The sequence below is a fragment of the Trichechus manatus genome, unplaced genomic scaffold (assembly GCF_000243295.1).
Source record: "Trichechus manatus latirostris isolate Lorelei unplaced genomic scaffold, TriManLat1.0 scaffold00002, whole genome shotgun sequence".
Taxonomy (NCBI): domain Eukaryota; kingdom Metazoa; phylum Chordata; class Mammalia; order Sirenia; family Trichechidae; genus Trichechus; species Trichechus manatus.
Window position 1 is genome coordinate 38,532,433 of NW_004443938.1, and position 15,306 is coordinate 38,547,738.

A 15,306-nucleotide genomic window follows, 5' to 3' on the forward strand; every position below is an offset into this window, starting at 1 on the left:
AGGACATCTTAGTGGTTTTGGAGTCGTGGACTCATACATACACAGAGAAAGCAATCATTTAATTCACTGTTATATAGGTAAGAAAACTAAAGCTAATGAAAGTAAACGAATTGCATAAGCCTTATGGTAATAGCTAATTAGTGGCAGGACAGGGACCAGAATTCAGACTCCTTTTTATTTCTTTCCCATACAGTGTTCACTCCATGCTGCCATATTTTTTGGTGAGCTTTCTGGAAATTTAATGCTCAATTTCTTGAGATTGTTATACAGTGAGTGAATTTCCAGGTGGTTGGGGAGAATGGGGGGACATGGTAAACATTTTATTTTATTTTTTGAATATGATGGGCTTGAATACTCCTATTTATCTCTTATTGATCCATGACTGGTTATTTTAATTAATTTCTGACCTATGTCAGTAGACTGTGTCTTCCATCCAGGATGATGCTAGTTATGAGGGGGACTTCGTGATGTGGCTGGATAAATGCAAGTGCATCACATTGCTGTTAACAAGACAGCTCAGGGGATAAATTTACTGAATGTACATTTTATCTTTGACTGTGGATAGCATTAATTTGAATTATCGTATTTCCAAAATAGCCTGAGCCAAGGTTGTCTTTCAGATGAAGGGTTCTTGAGTTGGACTTATTGAACCCCTTGAAATAACATGCAGGATTTTGTGTGTATGGTACATTTTTCTGTCAAGAATGTCCCATGTTTTTTGTTAGATTTTCCAAAGGGATCTCTGACCGAAAAAAATGGTTTAAGAACCACTACTTTAATAGGTGGCTTCAGATCCATAATACTAGACTTCTTTCTCTACTTTCACTTAAATCACCCAATATGTAAAATATTGCACGTTACATTTGATGTATTATTGATAAGAATCTCCAAAAAAGAAAATATATTTAACCTCAGAAATATTACAGAATTATATTGTGATTTTTCTCTATGCTTAGAGATCTTTTATGCCATTATATGCCCACCTTCTTTTTAACTCAAAAATTAACAGTATTTCAGTATACTAAATGTAAATATAAGTGGGTCAAAGTATTTTTTACATGCAAAATGGTTGAAAGACATTAAAACGAATATTAATGGCAACTAGGAGTTAGGTCTGTGGAACCTGGATAGAGACATTTTCATGCCTTATGGTTTGTATCTCTATTCTTTTGGTAGAGCCCCAAATCCACCATTTCTATCCTCCTTGTCCAGATCAGTCAGGGATGTTTCCCCTGCCGCCAACCGCCCCCGACGCATACCCGTTTGTCACCATAATGCTGTAAGCATCCTACTTCTTTGTCCCTCACTCACCTCCTACTCTGCTCCATCTTCGTCGTAATACTGGATAGATAGATAGCCACCTTTCAGCCTACCCTGACTCATGGTCTTTGTGTACACGAAATGTTGCGCAGTGCTGCATCATCCTCATGGTCAACAGCATGTTTGAGTCTGTTGTTGAGGCTATTGTGCCAGTCCATCTCACCAAGGGTCTCCTTTGCCCTCTCTGGCCCTCTACTTCACCAAGCACGATGTCCTCCAACAGTTGATCCCTCTTGAAGAATTGTCCAAAGCGAGCTAGCCAGACAGTGTTCTGCTGAGATCCATAAGGTTTTCATTGGCTAACTTTTGGAAAGAGATCATCAGGCCTTTCTTCCTAGCCTGTCTTAGTCTAGAAGCTCCACTGAAGCCTGTCCACTATGGGTGACCCTGTAGGTGTTTGAAATAGCAGTAGCATAGCCTCCAGCAACACACAAGTCACCACAGTACAACAAAGTGACAAATGGATGGTGGTTGCCCTAACTTTAGGAACTGCCTTCTTTATGAAAAGCAAATGCCTCTGTATCCTCAATTTACTTTTATAATGTTCTTTCTGCTTCCTTGCCTTACTTCATTTATGTCTCCTCAAAGCTCAGGATCTGGAAGGTTGAATTTATTTTCTTTTCCAACACAATTATTCCATCCTTTTTTTTTTTTTTTTTTTAAATCTCTGCTCCTCTGACGTTTATGCCTTCAGCCTGAACTAGCCTTTCATAGTTCTCACCGCTGTCATTAACCTCATGTCCACTTTTCCTTATTCATCATAGAATTTGGCAACTGGCTTACACTTTTCTTCTCCACTGTCAGTTCTGTCATTGTAATAGGTTACTTATGCATCTATGTGGATGGTTTATACAACACCCTGGACTTTCAGGATGGTTTCTTGACCGCTTCATTTCCGGTGATTTTCATCTCTCATCAGTAATAACTATAATTCTCTCTCCTAATTCACGCATTTCATTCTGACTACAGCCACACCAGTTGAGCCTCTCATACCGTTACCTTTCTTGACCTATAGACCTCTCTACTTATCTCCTGGTGAATCAGTACTGTTCCTTTGTCATTTAATTTTTTATGCAGCTTAGATTTCAAGGTTTATCATTTCAATAACTTTTTTTTGTTTTTTTTGCCAGTACCTTCAACTACCTTGTTTCTCTTCTTTCTCCTTTCACCTTCGGGTAAAATCTTAACCCTGAGTAAACCAGTTAAAGCCTGTGCTGTGTCTGTGTCTAAATGGTGGAACATTGCTAGAGAAAGTGACACAGAAGGGCAGATTGAGTCTAGTGTAAATTCATTATCTCAAATCTTAAGTGGTCCCTCAGTGCTACCCAGTAAGCCCCCTCCTTTTTTTTTCTGTTCAACTCATCCTTTGTGCAAATATTATTGAAAACCTTATTTGCATCTCAATTTTTTTTTTTTTTTTTTTTTTAACTTTTCTTGCCCCCCTCTGGAGCCCTGTGGTGTAGTGGTTAAGAGCTCAGTTGCTAACCAAAAGGTTGGCAGTTCGAACCCACCAGCCGCTCCTTGGGAACCCTATGGGGCAGTTTTACTCTGTCTATAGGGTTGCTACGAGTTGGAATCGACTCGAAGGCAATGGGTTTGGTTTCGGGTTGCCCCTGTTAGTCTGAGTAGGTGGCTAGCTCTTATGATATGGAGAAAATAGAAGCCATTAGCAGCACTTAAACCTACAAATCAGCCTTCAAGTATAAGAAAGAAGCCTTTCTCCTATCTTAATCTGCATTCTTTTCTACCTTCTCAGAAACTTTAAAATATTGATGACTTCTTCCTAAAATAGTTAGCCTATCTCTTAATTTTATCCTTTCCATCAGTTTAATCCCATATCCACTTTCTGCTACCATTCTATCACATTCCTCCCTTTCCAGCCAGGTTTTCTGCAGGAGTCATCTACACAGATCTACAATCCCTTATATAAAACTCTTGGGGTCAGATGTGATTCAGAATTTAGAATATTTTAGATTTAAAAAGGTATTAACATGTATATACCATTTATGGTGTAATAACCCCAGTTGGGTCTAGGGCAACACCTTGTAATCATTTGATTACAAAACGAAATTGCTATTTCTGTACTGAAATGTGTAACTGTTTAAGTGGGATAAGTAAGGGCTTTAAGTAGCCTCATGTAAGTGCAGGCCAGGTTTTATTTTTTGGATTTTGAAGTTGCAGATAAAATAGTGAACTTGTACTTGCTGCCTCTGTTTCCTCACCTTCCTTACGTCCTTTAGTCTATTCTAATACTCACATCCCTCACCTCTCTCAGATGGCTCTTGCTGGCTCCACCACTGAACTGTATCTGTAGTGACCGTCTCCAGTGAATGTTTTCAGTCGTCATCTCACTTGACTTCACAGCAGCCTCAGACCCTGGTGATGCCCAGCTCCTTGAAACACTCTTCCCTTAACTTCCTGGGCATCATCCTTTCCTGGGTCTCCTTCACCTCTTTGCTGGCTCATCTTCCTCTTAATCTTGAGATTGAATATTGGAGTTCTCCTAAGGCTTTTTCTTAGGACTTCTTTTCTTACTCTATTCTCTCCCTTAGTGATCTCAAAATGTCTCTGGCTTCAAATACCGATTATGTACTGATGAATCACAAATATATGCTCCACCTCAGACCTTTCTTTTGAGCTCCAGACCAATATGTTCAATCCTTACTTGACATTTCCTCTTGGAAGTTGCAAAGGGTACTAATTTGTAATATGTCCCAGTCTCATGATTTTCCCTATCTCCAAACTGGCTGTTTTTAGATATTGTCACTTTGCTTTATCCTTTTCTTTGTCTTTCCACCTTCTCCCATTTGCTTACATCATTTTGGTGGCTTCCACTTACTATTAGAACAAACATTAGACAGGGCCTAAAGGTCCTGCACTGTCTGGCCACTGCCCACCTCTCCAGCTTCCCTCAGTCCTCATGCTCCTTCCCGCCTCTGTTTTCACTCCTGAAGCACCCTGCTTCCTTCTACAACAGGGCCATTACACAAAGCTGCACTCTGTTTGTTATGCTCCTCCTTTCTTCTCTAGTTAATTCCTACTCAGTGTTTGCATTTTAGCTCATTTCTCCCTTTCCTAGGGAAGCTCTGACTAATTCTTGTACCCCATCATCAAATCTGATGGCACCATATGTGAACTTTTTGTAACACTAATAATCGTTTCAATTTTGCATTTGTGTCTGTGATCATTTAATCCGTGTTCTCCAATAGGCTGTAAGCTCTTTGAGTGTGAGAATTGTATCTGTTTTTGTGCACCATTATATTTCCAGCTCAGTGCCTGGCATATAATAGGCAAACAACAATCATTTTAAATGAATTGATAGTTCATCTTTTTTATTTATTTTTTTAGTAATTTCTGTATCTATATGGTATGTGAAGTTTCCTTAGAGTTATGTAGTCCCAATCCTGATGGTATTCTCATTAAAAGTTATAAAGATACATATTAAAGAAGTCATGAATTTTAGATATAATGAATTTTATATATATGTATATATATATACACACACACACATTTATATGTGAATATGTATTTTTTAAATTATCAAATGCGTGAAAGTCTTACTGGGAGCTAACTGGTAATTTACTCCTCCTCTGTGTTCTCAATTCACTTTTCCAGCATTGATTTCTTTCCCTGTATTCTTCCTAGATATCAAATATCTGACTAAGTGTAAGGTTGTGCACAGGTAAATTTAGTATGCATTGTTCCAGCACAATTCAGCAGACTCTCAACTTGCTCATCAGTTTGTAGGTATCACAGGATTAAAAATAGTTTAACCATCTGCTAACTGAACAAATAATTTTAGTATTGTGAAAGGGTGTGGTAAGAGAGGGAGGTGTAGGGTCTCGGTATAATGTCAGAACAGGGCTCAGTGCAGAAACCACCTTGTGATCTCTTAATACTGAAACTCATCAGTCAGTTCAAAATTAGGAAGAGATTTGATGGAGGTTGAGCACAGGAGAGGCCAGACAATAGGGGATTTCCCAGAATAGGGTGATAGAAGAATTTCTTACAGTATTTTAATATTTCACTGAATGTTTTTATAAAGACATGAATTCTATGAAACTTAATTATCATATCTATACTTATATAACATATAATATGTAATACATATATTTCTAGAAATTCACTTACGTAATTAGCCTTTTATATTTGACTTCTTAATTAGGAAAATCAGTGGATTCCCAGTCATCTCGAAGTGATTCTGAAACTGTGCCAAAAGTTACTAAAATGACTGTATCTGGAAAGAAGCAAACTATGGGCTTTGAAGTACCTGGGTAAGATTTTAAAGCTCTAATTTTTTGAAACCAATGTTGTCTTCTATTAGCTTGTAAAAAAAGAGAATCTATTTCAGTTTTATATATCATTAGCATCGAAATATCGTATGTCCTCAGTATGACATAGTACAGAGAGAAGGGATGAGGAATTAGAGAAATTAAGCCTGATTCTAGTCCTAATTATGTATATCACTTAATGTATATCACTGTCAATTTCCTCACATGGATTAAATGACATAACAAATACCATTTTATGAAATCTAACACTAAATTTTTATGCCACTGGGTGGCGTATATAAACAGTGTTTGGGAGTTACTGTCACTAAGTCATGGAATTATTAAAAAAATTTTTTTAAGTAATTAAAATGCTATCTTTAAATTTCTTCATATTTTCATATTGAATAAAATGGATTGTTGTAACAGACATAAAAAATAAACGTAACTAGAATTTCAAACATCTGGTGAAAAATTGTAATAAATTACATACTAGTAGTACCTATTTTTCCTTCTTATTGCAGTTTCTAAAAAATTTCCAGGAGTTTTTAATGGACAGGTGGAAGCGGGTTGCTTAATGCTTAAAGGCACAACTGAAAACATTCCTTTTTAACCTCTTTAAGATTTTCAGATTTTTCAATCATTCCCAGAATCTGTTGCCTATAAATTTTATGCCAGTAAGATAGAGTAGGAACCCTGTTATCAAAATAAACAATAAAGGTTTTTTTGTTTTTTAATTTTAAGAAGTATAAACTTAGCGGTGTTCTTTTTTCTCCTATATAACATTCTTCTATCTAAATTAGTAGAAGTGTCATGAGTCTTGGTTAGGAAGAACTTTAATGATCACATAGTTCAACTTCTGGATTTTATAGAAGGAAGATGATCCACTGGATTTCAAATTCAGTGAGGGAAAGGACTCTATATCTAGAACATAACATATGTTTAGTATACATTAATTGAATGATTGGATGAATGAAAAAATTAGTTTTTATCTTGAATAACTTCAGCCCACTGAAATAATTTTGAACCCTGATTCAGTCACAGAAGGCTTAATGTATATCTTTCTCTCTCTGAATTGAGTTTGGGTTGTCATAATGATAAATGCATTTTTTATTCTTAGTCTTGTGTGTCATTTTATCCTATTGTAGAGAAAGAAAAAATAAATAAAATACATGATTCTTTATTCTGAGGAGTTCATGATCTTAATGCAAAAGTTTCAGAAGTCTTCTTAAACGTCATGTAAATAAGCCCAAATTAATGTACTATATTAGAAATAAATGCATAGTCCTCTGTGAATAATTGTAAAAAAATAATGTGTAATAAATGATCAAGAAATACAAATAAATAATAAATGCAAATAATTCTTGAAAACTAAACTCTGTACTTTACAAGTGTAGTGCAAGCCTTTCAGAATTTTATTAGGCTATATGCTTCATGAAGACAAGGAATCATTTATGTCCGTCATTGTATTTCTCTCAGAGTAGTCATTTAAATATTTACTGATCATTGTCTTTGGGGAAATACTTTTATTTTAAAATAAAGTTAGAAATAACTTAAAGGTAAAAACACAGCTTGTGAATCAGTAATTTGCTGTGGCCCTTTGGGAGAAGTCCTCAAAATTGAAAGGTCTGTAATTACGGATTCAACAAACTTTCTACACTAATATTAAAAATAGTAAATACCTCTCTAAAAATGCATGTAAGTCCAAATGGATAGACCATTGCATAGAGAACAAATACTCTGCATTTAACGTCTTAAACCTAAATTATTAGCTTCCAGGTATCATTTAAATAACTCTAGAAGAAAGCCTAAGCCTCTAGTGTCATAAAGAAGCATTCCCACTTCTGGAAAGTTTTTTTTTTTTTAAAAAAGAAAAGAAGGTTGTCATTTTAAGACATTAGATAAGGCTATAAAATTTTATCAGAAAGCACCTGAAAAACAATCAACTTATTCTTTCGTTCATAACAGTCAGTAATTATAGCCCTCAACCCAGAATGGCCATTTTTGGATTCCATCCTAGAGATTTTTAAAAATCTTAAAACATTGACTTTTGTTTCATAATATGCAAAAGTGTTTGCTAATTGCAAACTTACCTAGGATGCTTTTTTAATTACACCCATGCATCACTTATCAACATGGTTAGGTTCCAAAGACCAGGTCGTTATGTGAAAATTAAGGATGACCAGATCACAAAATGGAGGATGACTACATCCTCACATAACTGCCAGATTACATCATATATAACTGCCAAATTACATCATTACATAACTGCCAAATCACTGAGAATCATGGCCTAGAAAGCTAACACGTATCCTTAACCATCACAGCCAGCGTTGGGTCTCGCCTAGCACCTCAGCATTTGTTACTGCCAGATGTATGTTGTTAATGTGCAAAATAGTCAGACAGTAGAATTTTACTGTTGTCGTAAATGCAAAATGTCACATAATGAGATAGTAAGTGAGGAGTGGGTGTCCTTTAGTCACTTCCCTGTAACACTATATAATTTTAGTGAATTAATTTGCACTTTACCTAAAATTTACTTGAAAGGGAATGTTATCATGAAAACGAGAAAACCTTTTATGTTATTGAATTGTAAGTGAAATTATAAAGTCAGACCTATGTTTTGCGTAGCACTTGCTATCCTGAGTAGCCCCTCTGGGGGCTGCATGGATTGGTGGGTGAGCTGAGAGCCAGACTCCTACCCACCCTGTCAACCATGACAACTCTGCTTTTATCTGTTCTCCGTACTGAATTTAACATAAACATCCCATTGGAGAAAAGATTTCTGTGACCAAAACCAAAAAATATTTTATTTCTCCCAGGATCAGAACCAGAGCCTAGGTCTAGTCATTCTGGTAGAAAACGTTTATTGTAATTTGTAGTTTCTTTTACACCTCTAAATGAAGATTTGTCACCTAGCTGTGGTGTTTCAAGTAAATGCTGGCACATGTTAGTCTAAATTTGATTTCACTTAATTTGCCTGTTGGAATTCTTTAAAAGAACAGGAACATTTTCCAAGTATTAATTTTTCTTCCAGTAGTTCAAGATGGAGCTAATGTGTTTATGCAGTTTAAAAAAATGAATACCTAAATTTATTAATAGAGATTTGCAAAAATGGAATAAAATGGGAATAGATATGAGGTTTTTAATTAAGTAGCAAATAAAACTAGTGTTTCCTGAAGCAGAGGATGAAGGGCCAGTGTTGAGTGTATAAAAATATCCTGAGAGGGAAATACTAACCTGTTTTTGGTTACAGTGGGCAAGAAGAAATTAGATTTACTACTCTTGCACATTTCCACTATGCTACAATCTTAAGTGGTTATTACAAATTGTTTTGTGTATAGTTCTCTGCCAGCTCCACATTGAGTTGAATATAATTGGCTTCATTCTTAGTAATTTGCAATTTAACCTACTCTTTCTCCTGATTCTGTTTATCCATAGCTGTTGAAGGGAGTATAAGTCATATGGTAGTCTGATTAATTAGATGGCATTCTTTGTAGGTCTCTGTGGTGGCACAGTGATTAAGAGCTTGGCTACTAACCAAAAGATCGGCAGTTTGAATCCACCAGCCACTCCTTGGAAGCTCTATAGAGCAGTTCTGCTCTGTCCTGTAGGGTCACTGTGAGTTGGAATTGACTCAACAGAAACGAGTTTTTTTTTTTTTTTTTTTTTTTTGGTGGAGTAGCACTAGTACTGATTTCTGTGAGGAGTATTCAAAGAGCTAATGAAGAACTAAGATCAGTGTTTAACTTTTGGTAGCATCTTGTCAAAGAGAGAATAAATTTAGCTAGATGATCTTGCTTGTAGTTTATGTATCTGAGTGCCTTACTAGATTGTAGGCTTTTCTGGGCGTGGTAGATGACTTTCTTATTTTTATATCTTCTTTTCTTCTCAACATCCAGTGCCTAGTATATGTTGTATTTTTTAGCAAGTATTTGTTGAATTAATGAATTAAAACTCCTCTTCCAAAAGTGTTAAGAAAATGTAGGCATTTAGAGCTATCTGCTTTAAGAGTAGTGTTTGTGCAAAAAAGAAAGAAAGATCCTAAGTCTCTGACCTGTTCGGTGAATGAGTTAGGAGAAAATAATTTTTTTGATACTAATTTATTTCTGGGAACACATTTGGTGCCAATTTTCACAAAATATCTCTTTTATGCCATCTGTTTATGATGAAATTATATAGCCAAAGAGATAGGCTTAAACTTTAAATTTCAGTTATTTTACAGGATATTTTCTTCTTATCTTAATTTTTGGTAGACTGTTTTTCTCCTGGGATCTTCCATGTCTGTATTCGTGTGGTTTGGGTGTAGTTACTTATCGTTTCCACCTCAACAGACACTAGCCACTTATCAGAGATCACCTTTAGTTTGGAGTGTAAATGAATTTGAAGAGACAACTTCTCTGCCTTTCTAACATTTAAAGAGTTCTTTTGAGATGTTTAAAACATTTTTTTCCTATCTTTACTTTCTGTAGACTAACTGCGGAAGAAAATGGTCATAGTTTCCACACACCTCAAAAAGGACCTCCCAGTGAAGATACCAGCATTACTTCTTCTGATGTTCTTGAAACTGTTTCTAAATCAGCTCTTCCATCCCACACCATTCAGGCATCTGAAGAGCAGAGTTCAACACCAACACCAGTGAAAAAGTCTAGCAAGCTGAGGCAGCAGATAGATGTGAAAGCAGAACTGGAGAAGCGACAAGGGGGGAAGCAGCTCCTCAACTTAGTGGTCATTGGTAATGCCCTTTGTTGCTCAGGGTTCTTAGTCAGCTCTGTGTTAGGCCTGACAACTTTCTAATGGCAGCAAGGAAATTCTCATTCCACTCTGCGTTTCTGTCTGAGTGTAATGTACGTGGACTGAGGAGGCATTGCATCATAATGCTCTCAAGTCATCCCTTCCAAATCTCCCTGGGGTAAAACACTGCCCATTTACCAAGGAGGCCATTAAACTCTGTTGTGGCACTTTCATTTTGTGAACATTATGAAAATGGCATGTCTTGTTGATAATTTTAATTTCCAGAAGGCCGGGGAATTTTTTACCCGCTTTAAGAGACATAGTCTTTTATTCTCCATTTAGATGTCTTCACTTTATTTGATGACAATCACTGTTTATTACTTTAAATACTGACATGAACTATTGAATTAAACATTCATGCAATGCCTCAACATCAACAACACCTGAAAAACATTACCTAGTATTAATCCTGAATTAATTTTCTTTAGGTCATGTTGATGCTGGGAAGAGTACTCTGATGGGCCATATGCTTTATCTTCTGGGTAATGTAAACAAAAGAACTATGCATAAGTATGAACAAGAATCTAAAAAGGCTGGCAAAGCTTCGTTTGCATATGCATGGGTCTTGGATGAGACTGGTGAAGAAAGGGAAAGGTAGTCACTATATTTCATCATTTTCAGTTTGTAATGATATGTAGTCTTTTAAAATAAGTATGTAATATGTGTTGAAACATACCGTGAAGTATTTTAGAGATTGAATATTTTTGGGAAAAACCTTCAGTTGTCAGAAAAATTTTTATTATGTTTTTCATTATAATCTATAAATGTGTTTTACTGTTCAAAATTCTGTGAGAATAGTTTAAAAGAATGTTTAAAAAAGCTACACACAAGAAAAAAGCAGTAAAAACCTTAGGCTAATTATTTTTTGGGAGAAGAGTTGGTCATTCTTTTCCTAAGTATATACCACAGTCTTGATTTTGAATTAGTATTATGAGTAAGACTCTTAATTTTATATCAGGTTATAGAGAAAAGGTAACTCTGTGCTGTACTACCATCTGTCTAAAATAAAGATGATCAGGAAATCTAAATTACTTTGATTTAAGTCATTTTTATGGCTTTTTGTACTATGTTTTTGTGAGACAGAATTAACCACAACTAATTAAACCCTTCCACACAGATTTAACCCAGTCCATGACTCCTCTGTTACCATGTTCAATCCTAATTTTATGGGGATTCTAGCAGTAGAATGCAGCTACTTATGTATTTCTGACCTAAGAATAGTATTCTTTTGAAATCTTTTTAGAGTGGGGGTGTGTACATATATGATGTTAGTGCTGTTAGGGATGGTAAGCCAATGGCACGTTTGTCAGAAAAGAGGACACCTTAGAAATTAAGTGAAATGGCAGACATATCAGCTGTGTCAAAATAATGACTCTAAAGTCCTGTGAAGTCCTGTGAAAATCCTTCTAAGTCAACAAAGAGATGAAACCATGTTCCCTGATGTCTTCATTCTGTATATGAGTTGAAAATGTATCTTTATTTTCATACTTCTTTTTATGTGTATGTTTATTTTCTTGCAATTGTGGATAGTCTACATTATAATATATAATTCTCAGTAAAACAGGTCATAATATTCCTCAGCTGTTACGGTAAATAGGAATTTATATTATAGTTTTTCTTTTCCTCTCCCTTGTAGGCGTCCTTTTTAGTATCACAAACTTTTTCCAGCCTAGTGAAGTTAACTAGTTAGACCGTTGCCAATTTTGGAAAACAGTGGAATTGTATATGATATCAGTATTAACAGCTTGAGTAATTTTCACCTATAGTTTAACAAGCAATTTTTTAAAGTATTTTGCATTCTAGTTTTCTTTGCATCATTTAGTGTGTAAGTAAAGAAATTGAGGCTAGTATCGTTTAAGTTAGAAGACTTGCTTACATTTACTTAAATATGTTAGTTGAGCTGGAAAGTGAGCTTTCAATCTATCTGATTCCTAGATTTATCGATCATTTTAGCTTTCTTGATAGTACATCTGCTGGTTGACTGTCTTATGTTTGCTGCTGTTCATTCAGCATGATGTAGTATGTAGAATATTCCTTTATTCTGTTGATTGCAGAAGCTTTAAGAGTTTTAACTCACCATTTTATTAGCATTTCAAAAATATAGTTAGTGTTTCTTATAGCCTCTGTTCTGCAAATGTTGAGAAACAAATTAGTAAAATAAGTGACATTTTCACATCCTAAGGGTTATAGTTTCAGACAAAGCTGAGTCAAAAGAGTACACTCTGGTCAAAGCAGTCTAGGAAAAGTTCAGTGTAAGTCTTGGTTCATCACTGTTCTGAAGGCGCTCATGGATCCTAGATTATTTGTGGGTTATTAAGAGAATTAAGCATCACTTTGTCAAACTCAAATGTCCCATAGTTTTAGATTAAACTAGAATGGTTTGACTAAGGAGACTCACGGATACCTTATTGCTAGGATGAACATCTAATTTATCATTGTAACTGGGACTCTTGGTAGTAAAAAGGAATGTTATTCATTACTCTGGACTATTCTGGACAAACTAGCATGAATGATTACCTAATTGGTTGTCCACCTGATTCCCCCTTCTAAATTCCTGAGCTCTGGAATGACTCAGTACTCTTCTAGATCCTCCCAGGGCTTTCTTGCAATCTCAATCTACATCTTTGTGGCTGTGAAGAGGCACTGCATGGGTCTCCAAGAAGGATAAAATGGGGTGTGAAGCAAACTACTGTTCATCTCCCTCAATTTTTTTCATTGAACATCTCCTTTGATACCTCCTTTAAAAAAAAAAAAAGTGTAGTATACTAACCTTGCAAATGAAAGTTTTATACATTTATTTCTATAATTGATCAAACAAACATAGAAGATGAGGAAAACTGCCGTCTGATAGTCATTCTTCATTTAATCATTTCTCATCTGCAGTAATTTTTCTTCCTACAGAGATATCCACATATCTTTCTTTTAAAAAAATTTTTACACTTTTTTTTTTAAAATTTTATCCCATACAAAAATTTATACATACATTGTTATGTGACTCTAATTCCTCTCCCCATACTGTGACAGCACACACCTCTTTTCCACCTCTGATTCCTCATATCCACTCAACCAGCTCCTAACCCTCTCTGCCTTCCCACCTCACCTCCTGACAGAAGTTGCCCGTTTAGTCTCTTGTATCTACTTGAGCTCAGAGGCACACTCCTCATGAGTATCACTTCATATCCCACAGTCCAGTCCAATCACTGTCTGAAAAGTTGGCCTTGGAAATTTAGTTCTGGGCTGATAGAGAATCCAGGGGTCATGCTTTCCGGGGTTCCTTCAGTCTCAGTCAGACCATTAAGTCTGATCTTCTTACTAGAATTTGAGTTCTGCAGCCCGCCTTTCTCCTGCTCCATCCAGGACTCTCTGTTGTGTTCCCTGTCGGGTCGGTCATTGGTGGTAACCGCGCACCATCTAGTTCTTCTGTTCTCAGGCTGATGAAGTCTCTGGTTTATGTGGCCATTTTGTCTCTTGGGCTAATACTTTCCTTGTGTCTTTGGTTCTTCATTCTTCTTTACTCCAGGTGGTTGGGACCAGTTGATGCCTCTTAGATGGCTGCTTGCAAGCTTTTAAGAACACAGACGCCACTCACCAAAGTAGGATGCAGAACATTTTCTTAATAAGCTTTGTTATGCCAGTTGACCTAGATGTCCTCTGAAAGAGTAGTCATCAGACCCTTACCCCTGCTACTGTGTCCCTCAAAGTGTTTGATTGTATTCAGGAAACTTCTTAGCTTTGGTTTAGTCCAGTTGTGCTGACTTCCCCTGAGGTGTGTGCTGTCCTTCCCTTCACCTAAGATAGTTCTTATCTACTGTCTAGTTAGTAAATAACCCTCACCCTCCCTCCCCACCCTTATAACCATCAAAGAATGTTTTCTTCTGTGTTTAAACCTTTTCCTGAGTTCTTATAATAGTGGTCTTATACAATATTGTCCTTCTGTGACTGACTAAATTCACTCAGCATAATGACCTCCAGCTTCCTCCATATTATGTTTCACGACTTCATCGTTGTTCTTTATCATTGCGTAGTATTCCGTTGTGTGGAAATACCATAATTTGTTTATCCATTCATTTGTTGATGGTCACCTAGGTTGTTTCCATCTTTTTGCTATTGTGAAGAGTGCTGCAATGAACATGGGTGTACATATATCTGTGTGACGGCTATTATTCTCTAGGATATATTCCAAGGAGCAGGATAGCTGGATCCTATGGTACTTCTATTTCTAGCTTTTTAAGGAAGCGCCAAATCAAATTCCAAAGTGGTTGTACCATTTTGCATTCCCACCAACAGTGTATAAGTGTTCCCGTCTCTCCACAACCTCTCCAGCATTTATTATTTCGTGTTTTTTGGGTTAATGCTAGCCTTGTTAGGGTGAGATGATACGTCATTGTAGTTTTGATCTGCGTGTCTCTAATGGCGAATGATCGTGAGCATTTCTTCATGTGTTTGTTAGCCGCCTGAATATCTTCTTTGGCGAAGTAGGTGTTCGTATCCTTTGCCCATTTTTTAATTGGGTTATTTGTCTTTTTGTTGTTGAGGTTTTGTAGTATCTTGTAGATCTTGGAAATTAGACGTTGATAAGATCTGTCGTAGCCAAAAATTTTTTCCCAGACTGTTGGTTGTCTTTTTACTCTTTTGGTGAAGTCTTTGGATGAGCATAAATGTTTGATTTTTAGGAGCTCCCGTTTATCTAGTCTCTCTTCTGGTGCTTCTGTATTGTTACTTACGGTTCATATCGTGTTTACGCAATATATGAAGGCTCCTAGCGTTGTCCCTATTTTTTCTTCCATGATCTTCATTGTTTTTGAGTGTATATTTAAGTCTTTGATCCATTTTGAGTTAGTTTTTGTGCATGGTGTGAGGTATGGGTCTTGTTTCAGCTTTTGCAGATGGATATCCAGTTATGCCAGCACCATTTGTTAAAGAG

At 36.2% G+C, this 15,306-nt stretch overlaps 1 protein-coding gene across 3 annotated transcripts in view; it reads left to right on the plus strand.

Moving 5' to 3' along the window:
* Window positions 1-15,306, plus strand: part of HBS1L (HBS1 like translational GTPase) — a 98,995-nt gene that overhangs the window by 48,701 nt on the left and 34,988 nt on the right. For all 3 annotated transcript variants that reach the window (XM_004368898.3, XM_023729974.1, XM_023729985.1), the window contains 3 exons: window positions 5,486-5,594; window positions 10,061-10,323; window positions 10,811-10,976. In XM_004368898.3, the coding sequence (XP_004368955.1) occupies window positions 5,486-5,594; window positions 10,061-10,323; window positions 10,811-10,976 (538 nt within the window). The remainder of the gene's footprint in view (window positions 1-5,485; window positions 5,595-10,060; window positions 10,324-10,810; window positions 10,977-15,306) is intronic.